Here is a 13,261-nt window from a genome sequence, read left to right on the forward strand (position 1 = left end):
GTGAAAGTCAATGCCACTGCGATCAAAAGTCCAAACTGCGTATGAGTCAAAGTCAAAGCTCAACGACGCACGCAAAGTCCAAACCGTTTGCGAGAGAAAGTCCAAGCCCAGACGACAACCAAAAGAAAACCCTCACGAAAAAGCTTTACGTTCACCCATCGTCGTCGTTAGACGAAGTGGTGCATAATTTTTTCCCCTATCTCCCTCGCCCCCGTCCTCCCTTCCGCCCCTCTTGGAACGAACGCGCGGTTAGACGCTTTCATTTTCGCGCAAGTGTACGAGGCGCTGGCTTGACCTTGGCTGAGCTTGGCGGTCAGATTTACGGAAAGAGGTGTTTTCTGGGTTTGTACCAGAATGGCACTTTCGCTCAAAAAAATTACAGAAACTACCAAGAGGGAATTGTGGGATAAATGCGTATAATCAGCTCTGAGATACGGGTCGCCCCTTCAAAGACGGCCTCACTACAATACCAAAACGACCTGCTGGGACGAAATATTTTCAGAGGCAGCGTAAACTGATATTCAGAGGCAACGTAAACAGTGTGATATAAAAGTATCAGGACCCTGTGACATTTAATACCTCCTTAACACCCCATGTATTTAAAGCCAGCTTCACTCTTATACACGATTTCATTGCTAGAAAGATATTTCCAGGGCAATATAAGCAATCGTACTTGAAAATATCGAGGCCTCAGGGCCTTGCATTATCGGAATTTTCTTACGATGTGAAACTGGGGCCCATTTAGCGTCCCAGAAGGACAGATGGGAACCGTCGTTGAGTTGACATGGAAATGATTAAGCATTTAGTATGCACTCCGGCTGGAATTCGAACCCACAGGCTTCGGAAGACGCGTCCGATGATGCTTGATGCTCCTATGGAGCAACAGCAGCGGCTGTAGTTCCCCCAATTCCTTAATGTTTTTCATTTCATTTCATTTATTGCATCCTTAAAGGCCCGAAGGCATTCTATGCATATATAAGTGTATCCTGATTTATCTTGGGTCTATCTTGTCGGGATTCAATGGTGGATTCCCTAAAATACTTCAGGTCTAAGTTAGAAACCAAATGCATGGTATAGCACATCGAAATAACATGGGAAATGCGTCTTAACGCATTGAACCATCTGTAGTCACAGTGTGTTTCAGCCACCTCTATATGATATTTGCCCGCCATGCCACCACCTGCAGTGTTAACCACGTGGTGCAAAATCTGGGGAGCATTTAAGACTTACAGAACCCTCCGTGGAATCGCCTAAAAATCGACCCCGTTGAAAGGTTATATATAGCGATTAACAAGAGACCAGTCCAATCAGTCGCATAGTAACTCTTTTTTTATAACGCCAAATTCTGTACCCTTTCCGGAGAGTTTTGAAAAAACCAAAATAGAGTCCTCGATTTCGCTTCCCAAAGAGTGCGTTTTGCGGCAAGATGTAGCCTCGCAGAAGAACTCAGTGCACTTGTTCTCCTGACGACAGGTTGTCCGATGGGCGAATGCGAGGTTCATTTTGTTGCGCGTTTATTGCAGCTGGGCTTCCGGTCGGTGCAGAACAGCGTGAGGGAGATGAAGGCCCAGGTGCGACGCGCGCTCCAGATTCCAGCGCAGCTGAGCGGTGAGCCGCGCGTGCTTGAACTGGAGGCCAGCGTGGACGACTACCTCCGCGCCAACCCGGACGCCTGCGACGTGTCCCGCAACGTCGAGGTATGCGGCGCGAGGAGAACGAACCTCGTGAGCGTGGACACGCTGAAAAAAAACGCTACGATTAGGGCCTCTCCTCCTCACCTGTCGGCATGGGCCAGTAATGGGTGGACGAACCTGGCTGATAACAAAAACGAACCTGCACTATTCGGTAATTCTGTTGTTCAGCTTCACCGTAATGCCTTTGATTCACGAATCCATGCAGCCAACAATTAAATTTCGCCTGATGACGATGTCGAGCACACGATTTGACTCGAACGTTAGGCTTACGATGAGGCATTACGAAATGCGAGTAAGGCGTTCTGCATTGGGCAGCCCCGCAGATCACATTCTTGAGCCAAATTGTATGCACGTTACTGTAATTCGCCGAATTCGCTTTGCTGAATGCATGGGTTGGTCACACGAGTACATTGAGGTCAAGCTTAAACACGGGTTCGGCATAGATTGTGCACTCTGTTATCGATGCTGATGCGTACCGCTTAACCCTAAACGCTGTTCGCAAAAAAAAAAAAAAAAAAAAAGAAGCACTGCACTCTTTTGGACCCACTTGTTGCAGAAATCAAGTGTGAAGGGAACTACGAGAATACGTGCTGCTCATATCTGAAATAGCGACGATACATATGAGCGATAGCCGGGGAAGTGCTGATAGCATCGCTTGCGAGCTGTCCCATATGCGTCCAGTGACTGCTGTAGGCAGTTCCGAGGCGCGTGCAGTACCCGGAACATTCACTCGCACAAGCGAAATCGCCTGCGCCCTGTGCTTCTCTGCAGTGTCGAGAGCGGTGTGTGAGCCACTGTACTGGCGTATCACGACGATCTGCGAAACGGTAGTCCGGGCGCGTCGGCCAAACTGAAGGCAGAACTTTGTGCTTCCTGGCATAGAGAGAAAACAGGGCCACCACGAATAAAGGAAGAAGAAACGAAAGGAGGGTTCTTGGATTGCGTAAGGGGTGGGGGGTGGGGGGGGGGGGGGGGATTAGGGGATTAATAACGCCACGCCCGGCTGTTTTCACGGTGCTCAGGACGGTACGACCTACAAGCTCAATACACCACTCAAAACATCCTCCCTGGTGGCTCATTCACTTCTGTGTTGTGCTGCTGAGCCCGAGGACGTGGCCGCTTTTTTACCGAGACGGGAAGCGAAAGCGCCCCTGTGTCGATATTTCGGTGCACGTTAAAGTTCGCTAGATGGCCTAAATTAATCTGTACCCCTCATTTGCGGCACGCTTCATCGCGCGGGTGCAGCGTCTGCGTGTAAAACACCCAAATTAATTTTTATCACAAAGAATGGGTCTGTAAATTCTAAAAGGCTGATTTCTCTCAAATTCTCTCCTCGATTAGGTCAGTAGAATTGAATGGAAGGATACGACTTATGAGTAAGAGTGCTCAGTGCCAAAACGAAGTGTGTAGTGTCTGCATCTATCAAATGCCCCGTGTATCTCTTTTTTTTTTAAAGCGGGCCCGTAATATAATCTGTAGGAATCTGTTGGAGAGTGTGTGCGGAAGGGGTTTACCAAAAGAAAGAAATTTCACCTACGTGGCTTCGGAAGTCATATTATTTCTGTGACTGAGAAGGCTTCCCGATATCACCCAAAAATAATTGGATAACGTTAAAAGCAAGAATGAAAAGCACCCGGTCAGTGTAATTATTCGCCAACAAGGATGATGCATAGAACCATACCAGCTAGCAGTTCGTTTCATAGTATTAAAAAATTACCTAGAAAAATTAGTGCCTTTCCACTCTGTGAAGAAGGATGACCTGCGAAGCTGGCGCAGTCGATGGAGTGCACGAAACAAAACACGTTTGTTCGTAATTTGCGATTGAGCGTACTTCCTAGCCAATTAGGTGAATGAAGCTTGGAAGGGCCCGAGCTTTGCTCTAGCGGACAAATATGGAGTTCCCTCCCGCGTCGTAAGCATCTTACTGTTTGTGTGACACACGAACCCGATCCGCTCGACCACTGAAGACACCGGACAGGTCACATGCAGCCAGCCGTTCGACTTCCACATTTAAACCTCCTGACAACACAACGGACATATCACCGAAGGCATGAAACCCATAGCTGTATGTGCCCGCCCGCCCTCCCCGCTTTCCTCTCCTCACCCGGGCATGCATAAACCGGTAACCGGTTATGAGCGCTTACTTAGAAGCGAAAGACACCGTCGAAAATGTCGCTTTGAAAGCCATTTAAGCTCAACAGTGATGATTGTGATGATGATGATGATGCTTAGCGGCTTCCCCTTTGTAACGTGGTGGCGTTGCACAGCGACCTTAGTCGTACCGCAACAGTACAATCACCTCGCCAAAACAGAAAAAAAAAGAAAAAAAAACCTTTATGGAATTGTCATGCTAGCATGACATCTTCGTTCGTATATCTTCCCAGATTTGGCTGAATTCAGCGTTCCAAAGGTGCAAGTTGCTGTTCATCCGGGAGGGATTCGCAGCTACTCGACGATCTGGAATTTGGGACGCAAATGGCAGCGGCAGGAGCTTTCCGTTGTTTTTGCGCCCTTTCGCGCTTATGTTCGGGCCGACATTTCTTCACTTGCCGCAATTCCTCCCAACGAGCAACATGCATTCGTCCTACAGCGAGTTAAAACCTGGAAGGCATCGAGCTTTATTCTAGTGGACAAACATGTGGCTGTCTGTTTCTCTCTCCGTCATAGGCATGTTACTGTCTTCGTAACACACAAACCCAAACCCAAATCACCCGATTACGGAGTACAGCTGACAGGGTGCATTGAGCCATGAGACTTACACGTTTAAATCTACCACCAGCACAACGCAAGGCGCATGTCATCGGTAGCGGCATGAAGCCCAGCTGTGCGTGCACGCCCCCCTACTTCCACCCCAAACTCGTGCACGCATGAACCAGCATGCGGTGATGGGCGCATACTTAGGCGAGAAATACACCCGCGAAAATGTCACTTGGAGAGCCTTTCAAGCTGAAGATGGATTATGGGCTCACGACGGCGTTCCGAACGAGCAAATTGTTCTTCAACCGGGAGGGATTCCGAGCTAGTCGGCGAGGTGGAATTTCATGCGGCAACGCCGGCTTGCGGTCGTTTTAACCCCCATTCGGGTTTCTGTTGATTCTCCGCAATCACCTGAATAAAGGCGCTGTCACCGTTGTCAGCTGCTTGCGCAACTTGTGAAAGAGGCATCGGTGGTGGCGAATGGATAACAGTGGTGAAAGAGGAGTCGGCGGTTGCTATGAGGAGTCCCGGAGCGGTGCTGAGTAAAGCGGCTTCACAGGAATGAAAATACCTGGGGTTAGACATATACTGCTTCGCAGTGAAAGGTGAACCATGGGTTGCATCATTAACATTAACTTTCTTCTTGCTTTACTCAAAACATGCAATTATGAAATGCCGCCAGTGCCGGGGGATTCTGATGTGCCAAGTGAGCAGGACTGCTTACTTAGCAATACGCATCCCGTGCGGTGTCTCTGCAGGAGGTGTGCGCGCAGATCTGGGCCACCCTGTACGACTACCCGTGCCTCAAAGGCTGCACGGGCCTGGTGCGTTACGTGTGCGACTGCGTGCGGCTCGCCTGGGCGCTCAGCGTGCAGGGCTTCGTGCTCGAGTTCGAGACGCGCGCCTTCAACCGCGAGCTGCACGTGCGCTTCCACACGTCGGACCACCGCTCGGAGCGCATCCGCACCTACCTGTGGCCCGCGCTGCTGCAGGCGCCGCGGGGTCCCTGCGTCCATAAGGGCGTCGTCGTCACCTGATAAGCACGCCTGCCGCATCTCGACCGCAACGCTCTCTTAATCCTGGCCGCACTGTGGCTGTTAAGCCGCCAGTTGTGCCTTCACTTCATTATTTCGGCTTCTCATTATCAGAAGTGCCATTGTGAACTGATGCGCATCAGCTGAGGTCCTCAAAACATTACGCGCGGATGAAGGTAAATGTCAAGGCTAAGTGTCAAAGCTGGCGAGGCCAAACCTCCTACCAACAAAATTTACCAGCTCCACAAACGGCACCGCCGTCGCTCTGTTGTTTTCATTCATATACGATTATGTACCGCCCAGCCCGAGTTTAAACACTACTGACCAAAATTTAGCCGGTGGCCTTCTTCAATAGGATAACAGCTGTATGGGGCTGAGGATGGGGCGAAAGGCGGACGACTATAAAGCTATTGAGGCGCCAGCATTACATCATCTCTGGGGTTCTTCATGACGGAATTTATGGCTCTGTAAACATGGGATGTCGTCCAGATCAAGCGAAAAAAAAAAAGGGGGGGGGGGGGGTTTCACTATCCCGGGACGAGCCCACAATGCTCGGCTCATTGCGGCTGACATGGAAGCTCCCTGTTTTAGCTTGACTGAAATGTGTTGGATGTTTCTATGACCTCTCAGGAATAAGAGACACGATTTGGTAGTCCGTCCTTCCTGCGAGTGGTTGGCTTCTGCAGCTCGGCTTTGGTCTAAAAGCAGGTGTGCCAGAACTTTTCATTACAAATCAAATTATCGCCGCTCTACGTGCTGCGCTATGTTTTATACTGAATTAAAAGAGGCGGCAATAAAGCGTTACACAAGGGCTGATATTTTGTGACATTATCCGTGCATAGCTGTGAACTGGGAGACTTCATGTATGTAACGCCTAATACATCGAATGTCTTTCCCCAAGAAACGCGACTGTACATACTTCTCATTTCATGCTATTTTCCTCAAAATATTTACGGTTACTCTCAGCTACACGTCCAGATTCTGTGTCAAGGGTCATTTATCTTGGCAGCCGACGAGTTGGTTGAAAAATTCATTCTTTGCTGGAGTGCCTTTGTATTTCCAGTTGCATCGAACAGAAATATATTTGTTTCAAAAACGCGCGTTCACATCACGTAGTGCGGTACAGCCCGCTCCTGCAGAATTCGACCTTCATTGACTATCAGTGTTATGCCTGCATGCGCCTAAGGTATTTCCACGTGAACGAGGAATCGAGCCTGAATATGGCACTTATGTGCTCCATCAATTCTATCCAGACACGTTCCAGTGACGCCTGCCTTTCAGTGTACCATATTTATTGTCACCGAACTGGATGATATTTCTGTGCCAAATGCTCAATAAAATACTCCGAATACGCAGTTTGCCCTCGCACATTTCTCTTCGTGAGCCCGGCGCGTTTGCCTAACTCCGTGTTTCTAAAGGCGGCGCGGGCACTTTATCTCTCTTATCAGCTGCCCGGATATGCGGGCGGCCATGCATGGGGCTCTACCGTGCCGCCTTGGGAAACCATTACCTCCTAGCCATGGGGAAACGCGCTGGGAAGTCTCTCGTGCCTCCAACATGCTCAGCCATAGTTCAAGTAGACATGTGAATCGGGGCTGCCCGTTGCGCTAAATGTTCAGCTGATGTCCTGCAGCTTCGCAATCCAAGCAGCATAACTGGGCAGCTTTCCCTTCTGCCTTCTCGGCGCCAAATCGCAATCGCTGGATAAGAGCTGAAGCACGCCTATACTCCGGGCGGCATCCAACGAAGGACTTTCTTTCGCAACAAGCAAGGTAAGCAGTGCGTTTTCGAGCGCGAAAGTGATGATTTCCGAAGAAATGTGAGGCAGCTGGCTCTTTGGTCCGTTACCTTTCAGGCACTAGCTCGTTCATGTGCCTAAAAGGTAACAGGCCTCTGTTCCAGAGCAACAGGCTTGTGGTTTCACAATGCACACCGGACAACGTCACTGCTGAGCCACTGTGTATGCTGAGAAACGCGATGAATAGTAATAAAGCGCTCCCTATCTACGTTGTGAACAGATGGGCTGTGCGCCCAAAGGTATCGCCCACTACCGGTCGCCCCGGTGGAGCCTTGCCTTTGCGGAAGGATGCCCTGCCCACCAGTGTCGACTCCCGCCGTTAAAACAAAGCGCTGTGTAATGCGTCAGTCGAGGCTGCGCGTCTGAAAATTCGTGAGGTTAGTTTAAACAGGCAATGCTTGGCAGAGCAACTTCGCTGAGAACGGGGCGATCTTGTCCGCGAGTACGATCGCATCGAACAACGTGCATTGGAATGAGGGCAATGTGTGCTGTTCATGAAGCAGGCAGCCGCTAGCGGGCGGCTTTCGTATGTTCGATAGCGTCAGGTTTGACAGCGCCTTAAAAATATTTTCGCGAGGTTAATCCCTTACGGCTTAAAATTTCCCCTAAAAATATGGCAGTGTAAATCTTCGTTTGTCAGCGCTTACAAATTTAGTCTCAGCTGGCCATTTAACGTCCGGAAAATGCAAGAACTAACCATTGCAAAAGGTACGAAGTTGTGGCCATGACGGGCATGACCAACATATATGTGTCCAAGGATAGCACCAGTGTTAAGTGAGTCAGTAATGTTGGAATATGTCGTCATACAGGCCTGATTAAGTTTTTTGTGGGCTGGTGGGCCGACAATATTCAGTAGCTATTGACGGCGCTTGTTGTCCTTCCTGCGCGGATAAAGCTATAATAAGCTTGCCCTCACGTCATCCTTGAGTGGATAAAATTACGATTACACTCAGATTACATTCATCGATAACTTTAGACAGAGCGTTACACGAGAAGTGTTCGCTGCACTCAGCCCCCCTTGTGTTATGATATCTTCACACTTATCTTCGCAACTGTACTATATACAGGAAATACCAGCAATTAACTTAGCAACGTGACGGGCTCGACCCACATGTGTCCAAGGATCACACCAGTGTTAATCGACTCAGTAATGTTGGAATAGGTCGTCATACAGTCCTGGGTAACGGTTTTTGACCGGTGAACAGACAATATTCCGTAGCTATTGACAGCGTGTGTTGTCATTCTTGCGTGGGTAAAACTATATTAAGCTTGCACTCACGTCATCCGTGAGTGGATAAAATTATGATTATACTCAGATTACGTTCAGAGATAACTTTAAACAGAGCGTTAAACGAGAAGTTTTCGCTCGCCTTTAGGTTGTGGAGTCAGTTCTACTAACCACTGCATGAGCGTATTTCCATGGAAGGTTTTGGGTTTGCCGCAACTTACCTGTTCAGTGAGCTAAAATTGATTTTGCTAATGTTCTATCCCTGTGCAAATTCTTATAGCTGCGGCCTCGATAACCACTGACGTATGATTTGTTTCCAAGACTGCTTTTTACCTTTTAGGTCTCATCATGTCAGCCAGCGTGAGCACTACATGATGGTTTAAAGCATCCACGAGCACGGCACAGTAGCAAGCCCGGACTCGAAGGTAATGTCGCGTAAAATGTTTTTTTTTTTTTTTTTTTAACGAGAACATGCAATAAGTAGCGAAGGATTTTGTTTGGCAACACCACCGATGCACAGGTTGCCACTGGGAATCTTCTCCGAAGAAACATTGACCGCCCAAGCCACCGTGAGCCATAATGGAAGACAGCCTGCCCGGAAACAATGTTAGTATACCCTACATTATAGTGTAGTGCGAACGTTTTGTACCTTGTTTTGTCGCGCAAACTGGGTGTGAAAGCAGCTCGACTGGGCAAAGCGCTTCAAAAACTGTATCTTAAGTACAGGCGCACGACGCAAAAAAGAAAAAGAAACGTATTCCAGATGCAAATGCAGGACACAGCCGGCCAAATTCTATCCGATTGAGATATCTATCGCTTGTATGAAGGAACCTCTCACATTCACTGAAATTTATCTCACCGGTCAGTGACTGATATTATTAGACTTCGACGCTGGTAAGTAGCTAATTTATTTGGGGCGCTTTGTGAGGTAACCCAGTGAGGTGTTTTACTTTTCTTGAAACAAAAAAATATCGAGTCGGCGCCTTTTGTAGAGCATTCTCATGCCTAACTTAGGCTTGACTTCCCAGTCGACGTTGCAGTTCATGCCTTCGCGCGGATGCGTTATGCCACGTGTTTCTGTCTCTTCGCATCTTAAATAGACGTATCGCCTTCACATTTGGGGAATTTTTTAAACCTGAACTGGTGCAGATTAGTGCAGTGTCGTGCAGACCAGTGCAGAATGATACTGAGGATACCAATTGGTAATAAAATGAGGTTATGCTGCACTGCTTGCAACAGTACAGCCAGTTCATATAAAAGAAATACTCTTGTATGGCAGAATACTGCACAGTATAGAAATAAATTAGTTGCTTTCGGGGACGACGGGACGTAACGACTTCTTGTGCAGGGAATGACTAGGGATAATAATTCAAACAACCTCTGTCACGCTGAGTATATGCAGTAGTCAGAGCAGCAGCGTTTTCTATTTTATAATGAAATATAATGAATGCCTCGACTTTAGATAAAAAATTCCGAACGGTACGTCACGACAGATCATCGTTCCCATCATAAAAAAATACTCGCTCCTCGTGTTCACGGAGGATGAAATACCCGGGTGAGGTCCTGACGTCAGTTTCTGTGACGCCACCTTAAGATATCCATGTGGGCCGCTGCCTTTTCCTACTCTCCTGCCTCGCGTCCTCCACTTCCTCGCGGGTGATATCAGGCACGCGAACGCCGAAGAAACGGGAGGACGCCACAAAATTCGAGTCGATAAATCAACGACGCAATACCTACGCTCCATGGACATCCTTAGGATGGGGATACGGCCAAAAATAGTGTAACTATCGCCCCACTTCTCGCGATGCACTGAGGGATACTACAAGCAACCCCGAGTATTTTTTCCTTCATGCTGATACTCCTCCTCAGTAGTAAACAGCAAATTAACGAGAGCGCGCGTGTGTGCATGTGTGTATGTGTGTGTGCGTGCGTGCGTCTGTGTGTGTGTGTTTGTGAGTGTGTGTTTGGGCGTGTGTGTATGTGTGCGTGCGTGTGTGTTTGTGTGTGCGTGTGTGTTTGTGCGTGTGTGTGCGTGTGCGTGCGTGCGTATCTGTGCGTGTGTGTGTGTGTTTGTGCGTGCGTGCGCGTGCGCGTGCGTGTGTGCGTGTGCGTGTGCGTGTGCGTGTGTGTTTGTGCGTGCGTGTGTGTGGGCGTGTGTGCGTGGGCGTGTGTGTGTGTGCGTGTGTGTGTGCGTGTGTGCGCGTGTGTTTGTGCGTGTGTGTGTGTGTGTGGGTGTATGTGCGTGTGCGTGCGTGTGTGCGTGAGTGCGTGTGTGTGTGTGTGTGTGTGTGTGTGTGCGTGTGCGTGGGGGCTCGCAATGCGCGAATGCACCCGTCACCTGTTGTCACCTACATTGTTACCTTGATTAATCGGGAATTCACTGTGGATTTTCCCTTCTCTTTGTTATGTCCACTACGCGGTGAAGGAGGGTTGCGTGCACCGGACCCATTGCGCCCCAGGACGGAGAAAATGCCGCCTCTCGGTGCTGGGCTGCTCGTACGAGGTGAGCATTTCGGAGAGGACGTTTTGCATTAATGCTAGAGGTGTCTTCATTTTGAATTGTCCGACTATACGTGCTTCCTTGTAATCGACCACGAACATTGATGCCTTGAAAATGCACGAGCAGTGGTTTTTAGTGATTATATACGTCTGGGAATGCCGCCAAACCATGGCAAAGACAAAGGCTTGACAGCACTAAAACAGAATATTTGGCATTTTACGTTTCACATACCGGATCCAGATAGCGTGGCAGAGTCGGCCTAATACTATAGTTGAGCCGACAACAGGTCATTTCAGTACAAAATAGTACAGATGTACCGGCGAGCATGAAATCTTGGAAAACGTGAAACTGTTGACAATCCATACCTTAAAGCAACCTCTATTATGTAGCTGCTTAATCCGCAGCTCGGCCAGCGAAGGCAGCGGTGGCGGACATCCGAGCTGGTATTTCCAACGTGTTGGTTGTGATCACGATCAAGTCGCAGTACAGTTCCGTACCTGCTTATTTTTCTTCCCCGCAAGGTATGGTCCTTCAGTAGGCTCATTTCCAGAGGCTGTGGTCTAACACGTGCCCCTGCGTTTGGCAGGGGCACGTGTTAGACCGCTGCTCGCACGTGTTAGGCTCGCAGAGGTCCTGCGATCCTGCGACCGTCACGACCGCAGAGAACCGAGCGTCCTCGGCAAGCGCAGTGGCAATGGCGGGTGCTCGTGAGCGCGGGACGCGTGCCTCACGGGGACCCCCGAGTCTCTGGCTCGCGCGGTGGCTTTAGCAAGAAAAAAAAAACAAAAACTCTAGTCAAGCGCTACCGTGCATGTAAACAAAAAACTCCAGGGCTAATTCTAAAGATAAAAAGACATCCTGCTTGGGAGAGGTCACAGTGGCCGCCGCGCTATCTCCAGAAGTAATTATGGATAAATGGAGACATAGCTACGAGTGCGCCAGTCCTTCCCAAGACGACTTGCAGATCCCACCACCGCTGCCTCGAGTCGATGACTAAGAGCTGGTGGAAGTCTACAACGCTGAGGATGACTTTGCATCCACCACTCGCCGCGAAGAAGCCGACGACCTTTTCGATGCACATGACGACGATTACTAGCACCGGAACTACGCAAATAAACAACGATACTGACACCTAACTATGTGTCCGGAAAAGCTCACCTATGTACAGCTTCGCCATTCAAGTCTTGCGCGTGGGCCCAAGCTTCCCTGAATTTTTTTCGAAGGCTTGTTACCAGTACTAGGCAAACCAAGGACAGTTCCTGCAGCGTGCCTGCAGTGTCATTATTAACCGAGCAACGCGAGCACTCCGAATCATCTTAAGTACCGTATATTCTGGCGCGGAAATGTGGTGTTCTGGCCGACCCAATCCGGGTACTATGGATCACAGAGTGTCATTATAATGTGGAAAGGGTGGGAAATGTGCCGGCGCTTCAAAGTAGCTGAACAGTCCTTTCCATTGTGAGGATTTGCTTATAATTGTAGTAAAGTTGTAGTAATGAAGGGTCTGATCGATGTTCAAGCGTAAATGCTTGGTTAGGTAAAAGGTGACAAAAGTCAGCGCAATTCAAGTCGAAGAAGTAAACTATGACGGTGTGCTCTAAATGCTGCATTTGGTTTAGAGGAACGCCACATTTAAGCCGTTAGTTACCGTAGCGCGAGAAGCGAAAACATTAACGCCGTTCCACTCAACGTGAAAGCTGTCGGAAGTGCAGAGCAGTGATTCGCCGTAATGGGCTGAAGCGCCGTTATCCGCTAACTGTTACCAACCAATGCAATTCGAATTTCCCGCCTCCGCAGTGCTTGCGTGCCCCATGCCTGAAACAGCGCTAGCGGGAGTTCTGTTATTTTAAAGACGGTAGTCTTTCTTGGGCTACTTAAACCCAGAAATGTTGGTGTCTCTATGTCTGTCTGTCTGTCCGTCTGTCTGTCTGTGACTCGATTCAGACACCCGGCCAAAGTAAAATTAATGTTGCGCAATAGTTTTATATACTCACAGCGACACGTAAACGTCTCAACCCGGTTTATATGTTCATACTTGTCAACTTTGTTGAACAAGAACAAGACATTACGCAAATATAAGACAGGAAATTAGTACGCAAGAGATATTTACAGTGTTCCTTTATTTAAAAATTCATGGATGCTTGTTTTTTCGATAGCAAATGATATTCTACATCTACTGCAGAAAACCGCCGCCTCCTGGCGGCATATGACAAATCACGCGGCAACAACAACGAAAGGTTCCACTAGCTAGGTTCCACGTTCTGCTTGAAACGCACGTGGAGCACGGCCACGCGGCTCTATAAACCTTCT

The 13,261-nt window shown here is 48.8% G+C and overlaps 2 protein-coding genes across 3 annotated transcripts in view; both read left to right on the plus strand.

Annotated features, from left to right (window-relative positions):
- Nucleotides 1-6,382, plus strand: part of LOC144155989 (uncharacterized) — a 60,872-nt gene extending 54,490 nt beyond the window's left edge. Inside the window, exons 5-6 of the mRNA XM_077687741.1 lie at nt 1,524-1,697; nt 5,150-6,382. Coding sequence (XP_077543867.1) covers nt 1,524-1,697; nt 5,150-5,428 — 453 coding nt within the window. The 3' untranslated portion in view covers nt 5,429-6,382. The remainder of the gene's footprint in view (nt 1-1,523; nt 1,698-5,149) is intronic.
- A 483-nt stretch (nt 6,383-6,865) lies between these two features.
- Nucleotides 6,866-13,261, plus strand: part of LOC144155990 (TNF receptor-associated factor 2-like) — a 32,265-nt gene continuing 25,869 nt past the window's right edge. The window contains exons 1-4 of one of the 2 annotated variants that reach the window (XM_077687742.1): nt 6,867-7,197; nt 8,792-8,876; nt 8,972-9,057; nt 10,877-10,954. In XM_077687742.1, the coding sequence (XP_077543868.1) occupies nt 9,031-9,057; nt 10,877-10,954 (105 nt within the window). In that variant the 5' untranslated portion in view covers nt 6,867-7,197; nt 8,792-8,876; nt 8,972-9,030. Of the gene's footprint in view, nt 7,198-8,791; nt 8,877-8,971; nt 9,058-10,876; nt 10,955-13,261 lie in introns of both variants that reach the window. The other variant, XM_077687743.1, reaches the window with a different exon arrangement.

This window comes from Haemaphysalis longicornis, unplaced genomic scaffold, assembly GCF_048455015.1.
Source record: "Haemaphysalis longicornis isolate Haplotype H1 unplaced genomic scaffold, Haemaphysalis longicornis Haplotype H1 scaffold_1, whole genome shotgun sequence".
In the NCBI taxonomy this organism is placed as follows: Eukaryota; Metazoa; Arthropoda; class Arachnida; order Ixodida; family Ixodidae; genus Haemaphysalis; species Haemaphysalis longicornis.